Genomic DNA, 20,404 nt, shown 5'->3' with positions numbered 1-20,404 from the left:
TGGATTCCATAGAAACCAGAGTTATAAAATGAGATCATGTCTCCTTCTACAAGTGCTGCCACTGCTTGCCCTAATTGACTTCCACCATTGAACGTGTTCTGCATGCATGCATGCATGCAGATGAAAATTCAAGCTTTTATTATATCATATATAAACCCTAACCCTAACCCTAATCTTGAGCATGAAAACAAGATATTAGCATTGGAAATAGCTGAAAAACCACCATTGATCTTGCTCTGCATATATAAACCCTAACCCTAACCCTAATCTTGAGCATGAAAACAAGATATTAGCATTGGAAATAGCTGAAAAACCACCATTGATCTTGCTCTGCATATATATAAACCCTAACCCTAACCCTAATCTTGAGCATGAAAACAAGATATTAGCATTGGAAATAGCTGAAAAACCACCATTGATCTTGCTCTGCATATATATAAACCCTAACCCTAACCCTAATCTTGAGCATGAAAACAAGATATTAGCATTGGAAATAGCTGAAAAACCACCATTGATCTTGCTCTGCATATATAAACCCTAACCCTAACCCTAACTAAAATCTGAAAACAAGATTAGCATTGGAAACAAATTAATAGCTGAAATAGCACCATTGATCTTGCTTTGCATGCATGAATTCAAGCTATCGTTATATCATACATATCTACATACATACATATATTAATATATAAACCATAACCCTAACCCTAAACCTTAGATTGGCATTGGAAACCAATTAAACAGCTGAATAATCACCATTGATCTTGTTCTGCATGCATGAAATCAACCTTTCATTATATTATATAAATATAAACCTTAGTGTAACCCTAATTTTAGCCCTAAAAAAAGAAATAGCAATGTAACAAACAACTAAAAAACCACCACTGAACTTATCCCGCAATGCATGAATGAGTACAAGTTTTCATTTTATCATATACTCTCTTTGGTCTTTTTTACCTGTCTTATTTTAGAGATTTTTTTTTTCTTTTTAATTTGTTTAATTAGAAAATTTGTGATACATTAAATATTTGTTTCTACATTTAGCTTTTATATTTAATGTAGTTCTATAATTTCTAATAAATTATATTCAATTACACATTTTGTAAAATATATTTTAAATAAAATAATCTTGAAAAATTAATATAACTTTTATAATTTTTAGATTACCAACTAATTTGAATCAACTTAATTTTTTAATTTGTGTATTTAGGTAAAATTAACAAGTAAAAAAAAACCGAAGCGAGTATACGCATAACCTAACCCTAACTTAAAAATAGTATTGGCATTGAAACAATCAACCGAAATACCACCAACCATCTTGTTCTCCGTATATGACTACTTCAAGCTTTTCATTATATCATGTATATTTATAAACCCTAACCGTAAACCCTAACCCTAGAAACAAATAACAAGGTTAAAAACAGATAAAGACCTTGAAGGAGATGTATTTGACAACAATGTTGTTCCCTGAGAACCTGAAAGTACTAGTTTGATCTGTTTCACTACCACCACTAGTATGATCTCCCCACTCCACTGATGTCTGTTCATACCCTTCCCCTTCCAACAAGATGAACCCTTTGTCACTACCTATTTGCACCTTCTCCCTATAAAAACAAACAAACAAATAAATAAATAAATAAATAATACTTGTAAAAAAAAAATTTATTCTTCAAAGTAATGAACCATGCAAGAACTATAAAATTAAAACTAATTACTTATAAACTCCGGCCTTGACATGAATCCTTATCCATTGATTGTTATTCGAAGGAATGGCGTTGATCGATGCCGTGATTGTAGTGAAGTCACCGTGACCTGATTGATCAACGAAAATGTTTTTCGTCACCGAAACTTGACCGATGACAAGATGAATACATGAAATATAGCTTAAGATGAATAAGAGGAAGATGGGCAACATAATTATATTTTTCATCTTGTTTTTGATATACATTTGGTTCATGAACATTGAGGTTAAGCTGTATATATAATGGAAATATACATAAAAAAATAATCCATAAAAGAAAAAATGTTCATTTAAGAAATTCTCTGTTCATTGTATGTATTTAATTTCCTTATAATTTATTATCTTGATCCTTAGTTTATTTGATTACGTTTGATGATTTCGATTGAGTTCCTTATTAGATATGGAGGGAAATAATTCTTATTATGAACAAAATAAAAAATATATAGTATAATTAATTATAATAATAGAAAATGTCCTTTGATGGTGTTAATTAGTTTTCTAATGTAATAGTTTCTATTGAGGAAACAAAATAGCCTTGATTTTGTGCTAATGAAAATCTTAATAAATCTTATAAAATATGGAAATAAGATTTTTAATGAAGTAAATTAGATATTTAATTACAAAAAGTTATACGGAAAAGATTTATACATAATAATCATGCTTAAATGAAAACAATAAAGTGAACATGTTATAAAAGAAAATATATACAACTAAAATTAAAGTTATTGTCAACCATTGGATAGCCTAATGGTATGACATCAAAGTGTAAGGGGGAGGTCATGGGTTCAAATCTCTCCCCCAACAGTACTGTTCCATGTACTGTTCATACACCGTTCACCCGGGATTTCTATAATATTCATAAAAAAGACGTCATTGTCTATTATTCAATTAAAGTTATTAAAAATGGATAATAATAATAATAATGATAATAATATGGTTAATCTTGATATAATTTTACAAACATTGTATGTACCACCTACCGTAAATTTCATATTATTATAGATAAATATATATGAATTTAAATTTTATTTTTATTTTTACAAAATGTAACCAGCTTAAACAAGCACATGCGTCTTTACCTTAGTTACTTTATTAAGTGGTTTTTAGATTTGAGCTTTGTTTTTCTTCGAAATAAACTCAGTAGCAATAGGCCAAGAACACGAGCTAAAATATTATAAATACAAAGATTATTTAAATTTTAATTTTAAAGTAAATAAATTCTAATTCAGAGAAGAATATGTAATTATATGGAATGGTAAGGGCTTTTTTGCACTTCAACACTACCAGTTTCCCAACTCATCCGAACGCTAAATTATGATCATGATCCTGAGAATAGTCTAACTATCCTTTATATGCCACGTGTCAACTACTGACCAGTTGTACAAGACCCAAACTTTACAATCATCTCGATACACGTCAAACATATGATAGCCACGTAATCACTTTTGACTTTTTAACATACTCCTTAGTGCATCATATGTGACCAAAACCCACACGCTACGAAATATGTCAAATTTCCTCGATGTCCTTGAATAGTATTAACTTATTTTCAAGTCCCTACGCAATTTCCACAAGTTAAATATTTCAATAAATACAGATAAAAAACAGAAAATTATTCATAAATTCCACATATTTGAATTATATGAGTATGAATATATATATATATATATATATATATATATATATATATATTTCAATTATTCTGAGATTTAATAAAATATAAAATTTAATGTTTAGGGATTAAAAAATTAAACATTTTTTTAGGGGTCTGAATGAGAATTTCAATGTACATAAAAAGAGTTCACTCAAAAGGTGCTTCTTTTTCATCGTTCTCTTCTGAGAACTCCGATCGCCGGCGATGGAGCTCATCGTGGTGGAGCGGGAGGACTCCGGCGTGGCGGTGGTGACCATCAACCGCCCCAAATCCCTCAACTCTCTCACGAGACAGATGATCGTGGATCTCGCTCGCGTTTTCAAGGTGCTCGATGGGGACGATACGGTGGGAGCCATCGTCATCACTGGCCGTGGCCGAGCTTTCTGCTCCGGCGTGGATCTCACGGCGGCGGAGGAGGTCTTCAAGGGCGACGTCAAGGACGATGACTCGGATACCGTCTTCCAGATGGAGCACTGCCGGAAGCCCATCATCGGGGCTATCAATGGATTCGCCGTCACCGCTGGCTTCGAGATCGCGCTTGCTTGTGATATCCTCGTTGCTGGGAAAGACACCAAGTTCATCGACACCCACGCGAGGTATCTACTCTTCAATCCCTAATTTCCCAAATTAATCCCTTTTTTTTTCCAAAATTAGCAAAATTTTCAGGGCTTTTTTTTTTCTCTAATCAAAACAAGTGACCTAAAATTATTGTCTGTTTATTTTGATTGCGATTCAAGTTGTTGTTAATCAGAGATCATGCAAAATTTTCAGGAAAAATGTTTGTTTGATTGAGTCTTTTGTTGATTTTATAGATTATTTCAGGACACTTGATTTGTATGCCAAGCAATCCCTGAATTGATAAATTATTTAGCATTAAATCATGTTCTGAAGACATAAAAATGGGAACTTTTGCTTCATTACTATTTACTAGGATCGATGTTGACATTAAACAATCATTTTCTTCAAAATAAGGCAACTTTGTATCAAGATATTATTTTTTCTTTTCCAAAAAAAGGTTACTATTATGGAAATTTCTTCACTAGCAGTGAGGATTTCATGGAATTATTGATATCATAAGTTTGTGTGAAATTTGTGAAGCATGGCAGATGGATTGGGGTTTATTGTTGTGTTTTTAGCCTTAAAATTTTACCAAAATTATAGGTTTGATAAGGACTTTGAAGTCCTTTAGTGATCAACTGATCATAGAATTCAGTCAATCAACAATGTGACTAATAGTTTGTTTTACTTGAGAAATTTCAAGCCATCAATATTTCCTGATTGAATTTGTTGATGTTTGTAGTAGTCTGTCTGCTTATGAGTTATAGATCATTGCTAGCCATTTATTCTGTGCACCAAACAATCCTTATCATGATAAACTATTCGACATTAAAATCATGTTTGAGAGACATAAAAGGGGGAAGTTGTGATTCATTTGCTACTATGAATGCTAACATTATAGCAACTCTGGTTAAATAGGTATGACTATTATTATCATTTGAAAAAAAAACTTACTTAGTGTATCTTTATGGGCATTAATTCACCAGCAGTGATAATTTTGTGGAATCATCGTCATCATAGTTTAGCATGCAATTTGATGAGATTGATTTAGAAAATAATAAAGCATTCGTGATTCACTAAAATTGAAGATTTTATATATATATTCAAATGCCCACTATGATCATAGAATTGAGTCAATGCAAGATGTGACTAAAAATAGTTTTATTTTCGAATTTGCTGGTGATCTATATTTCCAACTAAAACCTTTGATGTTTACATTCATGGTCCAGGTTCGGCATATTCCCCTCATGGGGTCTATCTCAAAAACTATCACGCGTTATAGGAGTAAGCAGGGCTCGAGAAGTGTCACTTACCGCTATGCCTATAACCGCAGAGATGGCGGAGAAATGGGGACTCGTCAACCATGTCGTTGACAACAGTGAAGTGTTAAAGAAAGCAAAAGAGGTTGCACAAGCTATACTAAGAAACAACAGAGACATGGTGCTGAGATATAAATCGGTTATAAACGACGGCTTTAAACTGGACCTACGTCATGCTCTTGCCCTTGAAAAGGTATCGTCAAGTTTAATTTCTATGGTTGACTGAAACTGTGATTCAGTACAATTTGTGAAAATGTGGTTATGTATTGCTTATGGTTCAAGTGTCGATACACGAGTATAATATCTTAAACCTTATGTTATATTGTGCCGCAATTTTCAGGAGAGAGGTCACAGCTACTACGATGGAATGAGCAAAGAGCAATTTGCAAAAATGCAGGAATTTATTTCCGGTCGAAGTGGTTCGAAGAAGAAGACTTCTTCGAAACTATAATCTTTTGTTTTCTATGTATTTTCTTTTAATATGATGATGATCTGAAACAAGAGAGAACTCTATACACTGTAACAACTAATTTGCACTTTCATGAGACCTAGTCATGAGCTTATAATTGTACTTTGCATAGAAGTATTCATAAAGGTCTTCCTATACATCCTATGGCAAAACTTGAGAAATTTTAATAATTATCTACTTTAGTTATTAATCCCAATTTTTATGTTTATGTTTTTTTTTTTTTGTGTGTTCTCATGCTAATGATGTATTATTGGAGAAATTTTGTTAAACAACTGTGTGATTTGTCTCTTTATTAATTCGGGATTTGTGATTTAAGTTGTAAACTATTTTTAAAAAAAAGTGTCAAAACATTTAATTCTATTAATTTAAATTTATTATTTTATTTTTATTTTTTTTATTAAAATATGTACTAATTAAACATCATTCAAATCAACTCTAATTGTAACTTAAATGGTTTTTATATCCTATGAAAATAAATCATAGCAAGAATAAAGGAAGTTTAGTATTTTGATAATTTTTTACAAACGGCGAGAACCACATGTTCTTTAAGAAAAAAAAAAATCAATAACTAAAGGTGACAAAAATTTGGTATATCCACAAAATATATATATATATATATATACCAAAAATTTAGAAATAAATACATCATAATAATATTCCTTCAAACCTCCCAAATAATATCTACCCATCATCAACCTCTATCCATCCATCCATCATCATCCTTCATGGCAGCCTCCATTGAAGCTCAATTCACAGCCAACAACCCTAACCATCCCCAAACCCTAAACAAAGAGTCCCTAACTCACCTTCTTGACACCAAATGCCACCACTCCCTCCACCTTCTCAAACAAACCCATGCTATGCTCATCAAGCTATCCCATTTCCAAGACAACTACATCTCAGGATCCCTCATCAAACACTACTCCAATCCAAACCTCAACTCATTCATCACAGCACTCAAAGTGTTTGACCAAGTGCCCCAACCACATGTCTTTCTCTGGAACTCCCTCATCAGAGCTTGCATTGATAACAATTATCCTCATCAAGCTATCCTTGCTTATCACCACATGATAATTCAAGGTTCAATACCAAATAACTACACCTTCCCTTTGGTTCTCAATGCATGCAATGCCGCTGAGGCGATCGACGAAGGGAAGCAGTTTCTTGCGCACTTGATCAAGCAAGGGCTCGGCGGGGATAAGTATATCAAGAGTGCGGCAATTCAGATGTATGGTGCTTGTGGGATGATGGCCGAGGCGAAGAGAATGCTAACTCCTTGTTCAGACTCGGCTTGTTGGAATGCGATGATCGATGGATATGTGAAAAATGGTGATCTTGTTGCTTCTAAGGAGTTGTTTGATGTTATGCCTTGTAGGAACATCAGGTCCTGGAATGCAATGATATCCGGGTATGTGAGAAATGGAATGATTGATGAGTCGAAAAAACTGTTTGATGATATGCCGCAAAGAGATGGAGTTTCTTGGAGTGCCATAATCAATGGATATGTTCAATGTGGTTGTTTCACTGATGCTCTGTTGATGTTCAGGAGGATGTTGAAGGAAGGAGTGACGATCGATAAGTTTGTGTTATCGTCTGCTCTCACTGCTTGCGCCAATGTCTGTGCTTTAGAGCAAGGCCGATGGATCCACGCTTATATTGATCGAAACTTCAAACAATTAGACCCTGTTCTAGGAACATCTTTGGTTGATATGTATGCAAAGTGCGGGCATTTGGACTTCGCATCGGTGGTCTTCAAGAAGATTCGACAGCATAAACAGGTCTTTACTTGGAATGCGATGATCAGCGGGTTTGCAATCCACGGGAGAGCCAATGAAGCACTCGAATTCTTTGCAATTATGCAAAAGGAGAACATCAAGCCGAATGCTATCACCTTCATAGCCGTATTGAATGCTTGCGCACACACCGGCTTGGTTGATGAAGGCTACAAGCATATCAATTCAATGGAGAAAGACTTCGGTATTGCGCCAACAACAGAGCATTACGGATGTATGGTCGATCTCTTAGGCCGAGCTGGACTGTTGGAAGAAGCTGAGAGCATGATAAATTCTATGCCAATGAAGCCAAATGCAGTAGTTTGGGGAGCACTCTTAGGAGCTTGTAGAATCCATGGCAATGCCGAGCTCGGTGAAAGAGTTGCCAAAATTCTACTTGAGCTAGAGCCGGAGAACAGCGGCCGATACGCTGTGCTATCGAATATCTATGCAAAGGCTCATCGATGGGACGATGTTTCGAAACTGAGGAAACTGATGAAGTGCAGAGGAATAAAGACAATCCCCGGCGTGAGCTTAATCGAATGTGAAGGTGTTGTCCATGAGTTCATCGCCGGAGATCATCGGCATCCCAACGCCAAAGAGATACACACCAAATTGAAGGAGGTGCTGAAGAGGTTGAAGATGGAACAAGGCTATGTTCCAAAAACCAGAGATGTAACGCTGGAGATCTTTGATGAAGAAGAGAAAGAGAATGCAATTAGCTACCACAGTGAGAAGCTCGCCATTGCTTTTGGATTGATCAGCAGCTCGCCGGAGAAGATGATAAGGATAACAAAGAACCTGCGAGTTTGTGAAGATTGTCATTTTGTTTCTAAGCTGATTTCTAGGGTTTATGGCAGAGAGATTGTTGTGAGAGATCGAGCAAGATATCATCTTTTCAAAGATGGCGAATGCTCTTGTATGGATTACTGGTGATTCAATTCCTGATTTGATTTCTAGGGTTTATGAAGATCACGATGTTGCTAGTAAGATGATTTTTCTAGGGTTTGTGGCAAAGAGATGGTTGTGAGATGCAAACCTGGGACCGAGGAGGTGGATTCGCTGATCTCAATGGATGGAGAGTATTGGACATATAGTACTACATCAGTTGTGTAATAAAAGTGTAATGGATTTATATATAGGTATAGAGGTTGAGCCACTAAGTCTTGAGACTTTTTGTTATAAGACCCCTAAATTCATATAGAGCCCACTAGTATCAAAATATAAAATCTAACAGAGAAATAGGGGAGGAGTTGAAGAAGGAGCCATTGATGTGTTTTGGCGGAAGAAAAACTAGTAATTTTGAAATTCTGGGGTTTTTTTTTTTGCAAACATACAAAACTTTATGTGAGTTTTTGTGACTAAACCCAGTGATTTTGATATTTTATAGTTAACATTACCTGAGCTGATTTTGCAAAAATGCGCAAATTTATGTAACTTTTGTAATAACACCATCAGTAAATTAAGAATTAATGTGAGGGCGATACTGCATAATCCCACAATTTTGTTACATTTTGCACGAGCTCATGTCACTTTTGCGGAAACACCCTTCGTTTATTAACAACTAATGGGATTTGTTTTGCAAAATATAAAAACTTAATGGCATTTTTGCATAAAACGCAGTTATTTGAAAAAAAAAAAGTTATATATATATATATATAACTTTTTCGGGGTTGTTTCTGCAGAAATTCAGTCCGTGAAACTTTTGGGGAAGGCCCCTGCGTTTATTACCATTAATTTCGGAGGCGGTTTTGTATGACATTTTTACGGAAAACCCAGTGATTTCAAAACATTTGTATTTCAGCTGAGAATTTTTGCCCATATGGGTAACTCATGCAGCAAAACCTCCTGATTTTAAAGTTTCATATTTAACTTTTTGAAAAGGTGGATGAACCACATGTATTAAAGTAAAAACAGAAGGTACAACAAACCATTCACTAGCTGTGGAAACAAAAAAAACAGACAGTAATGGAGGAACAACGGGTCTCCTCCTAACCCAAAAGGAAACAAAAGCTACTCCGGCAAAACCTCCTGATTTTAAAGTTTCATATTTAACTTTTCGGAGATGTTTTAAAAAAAATTAGTGATATCCATAAAATCATAAAATTTAAGTACTCATTGATTATCGCTGATATTTTTTTATTAACAAAATTGGCGACTATGTCTCTAAAAAAACAAAAATATGTATAAAATTTAACAGAACAAGTGAGAGTAAGATTTAAACGTGCACACACAACAATTATTTAAAATATATATACTAAATTTTATTTTTCAATTTTTTTTTTTATTAATTTAGACCAATAAAATCTAGCAATACTATGTTATCATTTAAATTGATAATGCTAAAAAAATCAGATAATAAACATCTAAAATCTAAAAATTATTTAAAATTATAATTATTAAAAAAAAAAAAACAAGAAATGTACAAGTAACAGACGTTTACAGCTTAAAAAAGTGACTAGTTTTGCCTTCAGAGGATATAAATAATAATTTCATATAAAATAAATTATAAGAGCTTTTCATTTTCACATAACCAAAATTTTAGATTGCTCTCGATTCATAGATCTGAATAACACAAGTAACATGATGCAATTCAATTAATTAATTGCCAACATAAATATTTGAGATCATATATGTTAAAAACAATTAATTATTTTTTATTTTTATTCTTTATTTAGCAAAGAATTTATACCATTATTTTTTAATAAAAATTTTATAAAATTAAATGCAATTAAATATATTTTTTTTTCAAATTTTTATTTAATGTTTTTATACATGTTTTTTTTTAATGAGTGGAACAAAGACAATTAGTTTATTAAAAATAGAAGTATTAACATATAATTTACACATCCTCACTCTATTATGTAGGGTTTGAAATTACAGCGTGAACCAATAATTAATGATTCATTGGTAAAATTTAAACTCGAGATATTTGACGGTAGTACTACACCACATCTTTTCCAGTAGAGTAGACGGACAGTTAAAAGATTAGTCAATTGGTATTGTAAATTACAAATAACTTAGAAAAACTAGATTATTATTATTATTATTATTATCGTTCAATTAAAGGGCATTTCCGTCCAACAAGGATCATCTTCACATCTCTAAGGGTAAAACCGTCCAAAAAAAATCTCATAGGCGGGAGATAAAATAGAAAGAGAGTAACACAAAGTCCCTTCTCATTCTCTCTCTCTCTCTCTCTCTCTCTCTCTCTCTCTCTCGCGCAGGTATGAGATATGAAAACCCTAAAAATTCTTTGATTTTTTTTTGTTTTTCTAATTATCTACTAATTTTTAAACCCTAATTTCCATGGAAATCTTTAGATTATTCAGAAGAAAACCAAAAAAAAAAATCGCAACTATTTCTCAACAGATCCGATTCCGCGTACCTTTTTTTTTTGTTGCTGTGGATCTGGGAATCCAATGGAGGAACAGATGAAGGATCGGAATCGAAGACCGGGATCGGCGCCGGAGGAGGAGAGCCAGAGCCAGAGTTCCCGGCGACGGTGGAGAACCGAAACGGAGCAGAAGATCTACTCCTCGAAGCTTCTAGAAGCCCTCCGGCGAGTACGAAGCACTGAGTCACCGGCGCCGACGAGATCTCGAGCTTTGCGCACCGCCGCCGATCGTGCTCTCGCCGTCGCCGCACGCGGTCGCACGCGATGGAGCAGGGCCATCCTTTTTAAAGCCCAAGCCCAAACGCGTCGGTCTAGAAATTTGGGTCGGTTTAAGCGAACCGGACCGGTCGGTTCGGTTCAGAGAGTTAAAAACCCGGTTCATCAGAAGGTTAGAGTGTTGAGCCGGCTCGTGCCGGGTTGCCGGAAGTTATCCTTCTCGAAGCTTCTAGAAGAAGCTTCGGACTACATCGCTGCTCTGGAGATGCAGATCAAGGCAATGACCGCCATGACGGAGATGCTCATCGGAGGGACGGCGCCGGCGCCGGCGTCGGCGCAGAGGTTGAGTTGATTCGGCTCCAGCTTTGTTCTATATTTGGAGTTTTTGCAAATACCTCCCTGATATTTTCTTAATGGTACTTTCGTAAATACACTATTTTTAGGATACCTTTTTGTTTTTTGCAAATACCTCCCTGATATGTTCTGGATTTGTAGTAAAAAAAATCCCTGCAATTTTTTTTATTGGAAAAAAATGAGATTTGCATGATTATATATATATATATATAATTAAAAAAATTAGATTACATTTTCTTAGTAAGATTACAAAGAAAATAAGACAATGGAGAGGTTTTCTTAAATAAAACCATGGCTATATATTTATAAATTATGTTTTTTTACCATGTGAACAAGTTATTTTGTGCGAATAGTTTTTTTTTTATTATTAGGTTTTAGTTATGTATTGGAAGAGAGTTAATTTTTATATAAGAGTTAAATATTCTTTTCAAATGATCTTCTAAATGCACTATAGTCTAATATTATCGTTGAGTTATTATCATGGTGATAAATTATATATATATATATATGCAAATTTTTTTAAAAAAATAAAAAGGATAAGGGTGGTGTTTTTGTAAATAAGGAAGAAAACAAGGAGGTAATTGCAAGGAAAAAATTAAAAGAAAAAAAAAGTAAGGGGGGTTATAAATATTAAAAAAGAAAGGGATGGTCGGTGTACGAAATTTGTCCTGAATGGGAAAGGGCGGGAAGGAACACGAATCTCCAGGGTGGTGGGAGATGGGTGTGATGAATAAGGACCGTTAGATGAGGGTGATCGGACGGTGAAGTGGATGGTTAGGACCCGTGACGTTGTTGTTGTAGGGGTGGGTTCTTACTTAATATACAAAAGAAGTTTCAAGTTTTGTAGGGTTCTCAACTTCTCATGTGTTTTCTTTATTTCCGCAATTTTTGGTGCTCTGCATGTGATGTTATTGTGGCAGTATTCAGTGCTTCCCATGTGATTCCACTTTACATATTATATATATATATATATTATGAATTATTGTACATCTCCCTTATGCCAAGTGAGGGCTATAAGAGTACATACAATGTATGTTAAGAAATAATTTTTTTTTTAAAATAATAAATTATATTCATTAAAAAAAAAAAGAAACATTACAAAAATAGACGGAAGAAAAACAATATGAAGCATAGCTCAACAAAACATTCATCAGGAGTGGAAAAACTGACAACAAATTAAAACAGCAGAAAAAAAAAAGACCCCTAAAGAGAAGTTCCCCTAGAGGTGAAAGAAACAGTAAGAGCTAACTCGCGCCGGGTTATCAAATATCAATACCCGCATCTCTGGTAGATAAGAACTCTGAACTTCTCTTAATCTATGCGTAATATCCTTTCGATTAAACTAGCCGGTAGATGAGTGACTAGTGCAATCAGTTAGACAAGTGTTAGAGTGATTACTTCTTTATGTCAGCCGGTATATCGTCATTACAGTAAGTTGAAAGAGTGTTGAGGTGATTAACTTCAATGTGTTAATGACGGGCTTTGATCTACATACTACAGTGGCTTGCTCAATTATATATAAAAAAAAAATTATTTTGATTACTTAAAGGGTGTTTGTTCTAGAGGAATTGGTGGAAATTTAAAAAAAAATAATAATAATAAAAAGTATTTTTAATGGTTTAGTGTACATTTTATGTATGTGATAATTATTTTAATTTTAAAAAGTTTTGGTTTTCATAGGTGTCTCAATTGCATAGAACAAATATAATAAATGAGGATGTACCTCAGCTTACCCTCAATTCATTGGAAGTCACACTCATGCATACTTATCCACTCCCTTCACGTGGAGCAAACATGCTATAATTATTGATTTAATCTAACATTAATCTAATTCATGTTGAATTTGAATTTTATATACAAATGTCATATATATATATATATATTTGTCTACTTTTTATTGAACATTAATAACTATTTGAACTATTAAAGCCACTAGTGACATTTAAAATATAGCTTATTATAAAATAAAAAAACAATTTTCTTCAATGGACTATATAAGTTTATTTATTTTCCCCCTTGAATTTTATATACAAATATCATATATATATATATTGTCTACTTTTTATTGGACATTAATAACTATTTGAACTATTAAAAACACTAGTGACATTTAAAATATATATTATTATAAAATAAAAAATTCATTTTCTTCAATAGACTATATAAGTTTATTTATTTTTCCCCTTTGACACTTGATATACCCAAACACAAGTTAAATCTACAAGTTTAATTATATTTTTTTTTTTTGAAAAATAAACAATCTTATTATTCATATATATATATATATATATATATATATATAATGAAAGATTCAAACTTAATTCATTACAAACATTAATAAAATGATGAAATATTAATTTGAAAAACAGTTTAAAAACAAAGAGTAAATTTTAACATTATCGATTCAGGAAGAATGAAAACTTAAAATCTACCATACCATAGTCTAAATTAAATCACCGGCTTTAGATCTAAGCCTAAGGCCCTTTCGGATCCATTTTTTAAGTATAAAATTTATTATTTAATAAAAAATAATTAAATTCTTTCTGTTTTATAATTTCATCCAAAGTCTCATTTTACTAAAAACCAACATTGAAAAAAAATAATAACTATCCTTATAATTTTTTAAAAGATAAAAAACTTAACAAGTGAGAGTGCCGAAAGAAAGCAAGGTAATATTAAAGAGAGAGGGGGGGACCAAAATATGTAGGGCAGAGGAACAGTGTTGATATAAATGAAGGAAGAAGAAGGAGAAGAGAACATGCATGCATGATTGAATAGAAAAAAAACAGGTGATAAGGAGGAGCATGCATGGCCACTCACTAACATGTTGTTTGTCTAAGGCCATTCAAAACATAAGTCAATGAAACATGAGAATCAGAGAGAGTGAGACCAATCATGGCACAAAAAAGGGTGTGAATGAATAGATCAAGTAACATGCTATGCTTGTTGCATGTTGCAAGTTGCAAGTTGCATGGGAAAGCTCTTTGAAGGTGGCCTAGCCAACTCAAATAACATGCTCATCTCTAGTTGCATGGGAAAGCTCTTTGAAGGTGGCCTAGCCAACTCAAATAACATGCTCATCTCTAGTGTTTGTGTCATTAAAAATATATTTCAGCCAATGCTAAATATATCACAATACGTCATGTGAAAACATTCATAGAATATCTACAAATACAAAAAAAATAAATAAATAAATAAACAAGAGATATATAATAACATGCTCATCTCTAGTGTTTTGTGTCATAAAAAATTTTAGCCAATGCTAAATATATCACAATATGTCATCTGAAAACATTCATTGAACATCTACATAAACAAAAAAAATAAACGAAAAGAGAGAGAAGGGTATAATACATCATCTGCAGACCTTAATTTGTAGAATGTTTACAGAGACAAAAAAGTAAGAAAGAAAAGATGAACGGAGTTGTGGTTTAGAGAGAATGAGAAATTAAGTGAAGGGAATAATCTAAATATATTAAAATCTTCATAATTAAATTAAGTTTTAACAATAGAGAAGGTCAAAAGTAAATGGGGTCAACAAAATTGAACTAGAGTTGAACCCAAGACAATAATTTTATTTAAAAATAATTTATATTTAATTATATGTGATAAAAAACAAATATTGGAGAATAAAAAATAAAACCATTAAATTTTTTAAGTTGTGATTAATTTTCTCGTATAAATAAATATTTAAGCACACCAAATTATTAGGGTGATTGTTTTATTATTATTATTATTTTAAATTCAAACCCCAAAACATTAAATAAAGACTAAAAAAAAAAAGGTGAAAATTCAGTTTCGAACTAAGTCAGTTTAATGGTCTGACCGCCTATTATTTTTCATGCTCTTGATAAAAGATATAAAATGGTGCACAACACCAATACACGAGAAGAAGAAAATATATAATATTCACTTATACTAAAATACCACTATATAAATTAATGGTTTAATATGAAAACAACTCTAATATGTATATATATATATATATATATATTGAGAAAACAAACTAAACAATCATCTATATTCAATGAATCTTTGCTAATTAAGAAAATATAGTATGACTATGATGGAATAAATGAAAAACCTAATTTATAGTCATTGCGTGAATTGCGTGTGTGCATGACTTTGAGGTAGTAGTAGTGAAATCCTATACATATATTGATCTTATAAGGATTTACACGTCTCATGCAAACAAACAAACAAACCAAGCTCCCAAACTTTAACAAGATATTTTTATCAACATTTTTCAGTGTTAAGAATAGTAATATATGAACTAAGATTAACATTACAAAAAGACAAAACATAGAATATATATATATATATATATATATATATATATATATATATATATATATTAACCTAATATGTTAACTAATATAAGGACAAACTAAATTAAAGCATAAGGAAAACATAATAACATGCATATATAGAACAAATTAAAATAGATAATTTCCTTGTGATTCCAAGAATCAAAAGAAGGATTTGCATGTTTCATGCAAACAAATAAAACAAAACATATGTGTAAAAAAAATATATTTATATTGGTTTTAAGATTGAACTTTTCCTGTTCTTGTTCTTGGTGGAGGTATCAACTTGGCATTGAGGCAAAGAATTTGTCTCCTTAATGGACAAAACACATCCAGCATTTCAGAGACATAATAAAATCTTTTAGTCCTTGAATGACTCTTCTGAAAGCATTATTTGGTCACTAAATCCAATTAGAAAGGCAAAAGTAAAGATGCCTTTTTTTTAGTATATATACTTTTGAATTCTAATGGCCACCTTGGTTTTTGTGTTTGCACACATGAGGAAATTAAGGAATGCATGTCTTTGCTTTTCAATGTTTATGAATAATTTTTTGTGATTTTTTTTTCTTAGTAGATAGATGCATGTATTGGAGTTCATCTCTTAATCAAGAGTTTTAGTTTGACCTGATTTCTTAATTTTTTTTAAAAGAAAAATGAAAACTATTTAAGCATGATTCTCCTTGAAACATAGAAATAGGAAGATGGGACATCAACATATATTAAATGCAATGAACTTGGTAGAGAAATAGAAGAGTCCAGAGTGTGTTTGCATGATAAAAAGAGTGATGGGAAATACATGCCATGAAGTATAAAGAAGATAGAGACTGATCAACAAGTAGACTATTTAAGGACTCTTAAGGTTTTTCATGTGCATTTTGAGATATAAGAAGATAAATTCATCTTGAAACCACTCAACATTGTTTCTATCAATATAAATATCAATTTTTTTGGTTATATATATATATATATATATTGTTGCTCTCAATAATTGGCCCACTACTTGTAAGCCCAGCCCAAATAATAGTCATATTATTTTATATTTATTTATTTATTTGTGGCAAACTCTTCATATTATTTATCATGTATTTCTAAGGATTTGAACTTCATATGCAACTCACGTGCTTATACTAACATTGGGATCCCTGGGTATATATACATAATATATTTTGGATATTTGATGATTGTCATAATCTAACCGTTGTTATTTTATAGATGTCGTGTGCACAGAGTTTACTTAGTTATTGTGCTACTACACTATCAAATATAGCTAATCACTATAAGATATTATTAACTATTGTTAACTAGTATACATGAATAAACAATAGTCATTAGATATAAATCTAACACAACGATATCCCTAGAGATCACACCCTCATATATTCCTAAAAATACATTCTCAAATATTTTTCATATATATATATATATATATATATATGCAAATGCAATATATGTTTTTACTTGATGAATCTCTCTCTTTTAAAATTAGGTAGTGTTCCATTTCTCCTTCTCTTTATCTATATATATATAAAACAAAATCCTCTGCATGCATAGTTGTAGGTACATTTCCAATTTCCATTCATCTCTTCTTTTCCATTTAATGATTAGGTATATTTTCATCTATCTCTCCATCAATGTACATCCCTCTACTATTCAGTTATTGTTATGTTTGGTTACCAAGCACTCTTTATTGTTCTTTCTTCCATCATTAATTAGGTATATAGTTCTATCTTTCTCTTCATACATAATATATATATTTATTTTATTAGATCAAGTCAAGAAGACCCAAAAGAAAACATGAGTGATCTCGTCATGAATTGAAATCCTATTTTTAATCTATCCATTGATCTTTGACCAACCAAATTTTCAGCAGTCATGAATTAAAATGATGACTTTGACTTCAGTTAAAGTCACCCCACCTAATCCTTCTGCTTCAATTAATTTATTATTTTAATCAAAACACTTAATTATAATTTGTTAGTCATCTTGGAAGAATTTATATATATATATATATATATATATATATATATATATATATATATATATATATATATATATATATATATATATATATATATATATATATTATTAATATTTATGATAGCATGTGGGTAAGAAATTAGTAAGCATCTTGTTTTCCATTATGGATGGATAAGAAAGCCCCACCCGGGAATCCCGTTAATTTTGTTTCTTTTGTTTCTTATGCTAATTAGGTTTAGGTTGTACTAATCACTGTTTTGATTTTTAAAACTTTGTACCAAAATTATTTTATTTTAATATTTGTAAAAAATAGTGCAATTATTTCTAGAACCATTGAATCATGCATTAAACAAAGACCAACAACTATCATAGATAATTATATAAATATCCATAACATTATTAATTTCAGTTGTTATACAAAACTTATTTTATTTTATAAAATATTCAAGCTAGGAATGTTTAAAAATAATTATTTTTAACTTTGAGAAATATTTAAACTTGAAATTAACTTTAATTAATCATTTCATCTGAACTTTTTTCTAATTCTAAACCATCTTGAATTTAAAATCAAACTTCACACTCAAAACTAATCAAATAACAAACAATGGAAATTTCTCCCATTCCTAATACTATAGACTTACATATATTATTCAATTATCTAGTTCAAATCTAAATCATTTATATTAGAAATTTCAAATCACGCTTTACCATATCAAATAAAAAAACTTGATCAACGGATAACTCTAGTATTAAGTAACTAATTATAATCTACCAAGTATAAATGCATATATAATCAATTGTAAATTCTTTTTAAGAGATCTTAAACTTCAAGGACTAAGTCAAGTCTCTCAAGCCTGTTGTTTTCATTCTAGAAGAGGCCTAGAAGAAAAACAGATTACATAAGCAATGATGTTACCTTTTGTTTGGGAATCTCATCTCATCTCATCTCATCTCAAGAAGGGATTAAATTGATTAATTAAGAGCCTTTTGGACACCACCATGAATAAGAAAGCAAGAAAAGGAATCCAATGAAACAACAAGCTAGATAGATTTGTTAGTCTCTAATCCTAATTAGGATCAAATTAATTATATACAAAAAGTATAGGATTATATATATATATATATATGTTATTTATTTTCAAAACTCAACCTTGTTTGCTAATGACTCTATATATATATATATTTTATAATAATGTGAATCTTTGATCGAATCAATTGTTTAGCAACACAAGATGTGTGACCTCATCATCAATCTTAGAAAATGAATCACCAACGACTAATTAACTGGCCACAATATTATTCCAATCTGATATATTAATTTAATTCATCACCCATGAGCCTCAACCTATATTTTAATTAGCCTTCATTTTAATATTGAAATAATTAAATATAAATCATTATAAGCCTATTTATTTATTAAAATTTTTAAAATATATATTGATATAAAAAAGTGATCATAGACCCACAATGCAATAACCTTCCAATTAAGACACTTGATCTTCATGATGAATGTTAGAAATTTGTATCTTTTGGAATGCATAGTTTAAAATATATATAATTTTTTAAATAGTCTTTTTATTTTATTTTTTAATTTATACCAATGACTTTTTAATTTATTGGTACCGAGTCTATTGTGTAAAGTTCTCATTTCAGGAAGACTCAAGATCGAAACCCACAGAAAGTGAGTGAGAGCATGATATTGTTGAGTTTGCGAATGCGCTTAACATTTGTGCACATTCATGATTATTAACCTTAAATGCTGGTGCTCGTCACTTAGTATCAAAAATTTAAACTTATTTTTTTAGTCCTTTATATTAAATTATAATCATTTAGTTCATCTACTATTTTTATATGAATAATATCAGTCCTATAAATCTTAAATTATAAGAATAAGAAAAACTAATATTTTTTATTTAATAATAATAGAGAAACTATATAATTTTAAATAAAAAAATTTTTAAAAAAAAATTAAAGAAAATAGAAGAATTATTTAGAAATTTATACACTAATAAAACAACGCGTGTTCAAGATGATTTGTTCACATGCATTCTGTAAATATATATATATATATATAGATAAATATATATGAAAGTTTTTGAGTGAACCATCTTAATCTGAAAACGTCCGGGTTGGGTCAACTTCACCCAACCACCTCCCCACATCTATCCATCACTCAATCCACATCGAATCTCGCGCCCTTTTTAACATTCACTGGAAGCGATGGGACCCACTTTCACTACCATCTTTGGTACATCATATCTCACTGCCCATCATATATACCCCGGTTGTCCCCGATGGACGCTCCCTTGATTGGACGGTCCAGATCATGACACCTCACCACCCCTGACCCCAACCGACATTGAAACCCTGTACCTATTAGTCAACTTTACACCCATTTAACCCGTTTTGACTTTGACCAAATTTTACTTTTTTATTTTTTATTTTTATTTTTTAAAAATAAGACAAAAAAATCTGAGCAACTTCATAAGCAAGCAAACCCGTAACCGGTGGAGCAAAACGCGTGTGACACCACACGAATTTCCAGAAAAGCACCACCGGCAGTGACGCATTGCCGTTGGATTCAACCACGTGGACGGACGAGATCAACTCGTGGAGTACACGTGTGCATGCGGCTCAGACCCG

General features: G+C 31.6%; 3 protein-coding genes across 3 annotated transcripts; all 3 read left to right on the top strand.

Moving 5' to 3' along the window:
- The first annotated feature begins 3,553 nt into the window (after positions 1-3,553).
- Positions 3,554-5,928, top strand: LOC120273058 (probable enoyl-CoA hydratase 1, peroxisomal). The gene is made up of 3 exons (XM_039279695.1): positions 3,554-3,988; positions 5,180-5,462; positions 5,610-5,928. Exons 1-3 carry the CDS (start codon positions 3,597-3,599, stop codon positions 5,718-5,720), a joined length of 786 nt encoding a protein of 261 aa, XP_039135629.1. The 5' UTR covers positions 3,554-3,596; the 3' UTR covers positions 5,721-5,928.
- A 436-nt stretch (positions 5,929-6,364) lies between these two features.
- LOC120272974 (pentatricopeptide repeat-containing protein At5g66520-like) lies at positions 6,365-8,480 on the top strand. Its single transcript, XM_039279619.1, has one exon. It carries the CDS (start codon positions 6,464-6,466, stop codon positions 8,444-8,446), a length of 1,983 nt encoding a protein of 660 aa, XP_039135553.1. The 5' UTR covers positions 6,365-6,463; the 3' UTR covers positions 8,447-8,480.
- A 1,845-nt stretch (positions 8,481-10,325) lies between these two features.
- On the top strand, positions 10,326-11,556 carry LOC120273449 (transcription factor bHLH149-like). The gene is made up of 2 exons (XM_039280072.1): positions 10,326-10,737; positions 10,834-11,556. The coding sequence occupies exon 2, from the start codon at positions 10,933-10,935 to the stop codon at positions 11,473-11,475; it is 543 nt and encodes a 180-aa protein (XP_039136006.1). The 5' UTR covers positions 10,326-10,737; positions 10,834-10,932; the 3' UTR covers positions 11,476-11,556.
- The last annotated feature ends 8,848 nt before the right edge of the window (positions 11,557-20,404 follow it).

This window comes from Dioscorea cayenensis, chromosome 12 (genome assembly GCF_009730915.1).
Source record: "Dioscorea cayenensis subsp. rotundata cultivar TDr96_F1 chromosome 12, TDr96_F1_v2_PseudoChromosome.rev07_lg8_w22 25.fasta, whole genome shotgun sequence".
Lineage (NCBI taxonomy): Eukaryota > Viridiplantae > Streptophyta > Magnoliopsida > Dioscoreales > Dioscoreaceae > Dioscorea > Dioscorea cayenensis.
The sequence above is the reverse complement of the archived record's forward strand: the minus strand, read 5'-3'. Positions and strand labels throughout refer to the sequence as shown.

Coding starts and splice junctions, on each gene's coding strand:
- LOC120273449 (XM_039280072.1), top strand. CDS start 10,933: ATGGAGGAACAGATGAAGGATCGGAATCGAAGACCGGGATCGGCGCCG.
- LOC120272974 (XM_039279619.1), top strand. CDS start 6,464: ATGGCAGCCTCCATTGAAGCTCAATTCACAGCCAACAACCCTAACCAT.
- LOC120273058 (XM_039279695.1), top strand. CDS start 3,597: ATGGAGCTCATCGTGGTGGAGCGGGAGGACTCCGGCGTGGCGGTGGTG. Junction 3,989..5,179: donor TTCATCGACACCCACGCGAG/GTATCTACTCTT, acceptor TTCATGGTCCAG/GTTCGGCATATTCCCCTCAT. Junction 5,463..5,609: donor ATGCTCTTGCCCTTGAAAAG/GTATCGTCAAGT, acceptor CGCAATTTTCAG/GAGAGAGGTCACAGCTACTA.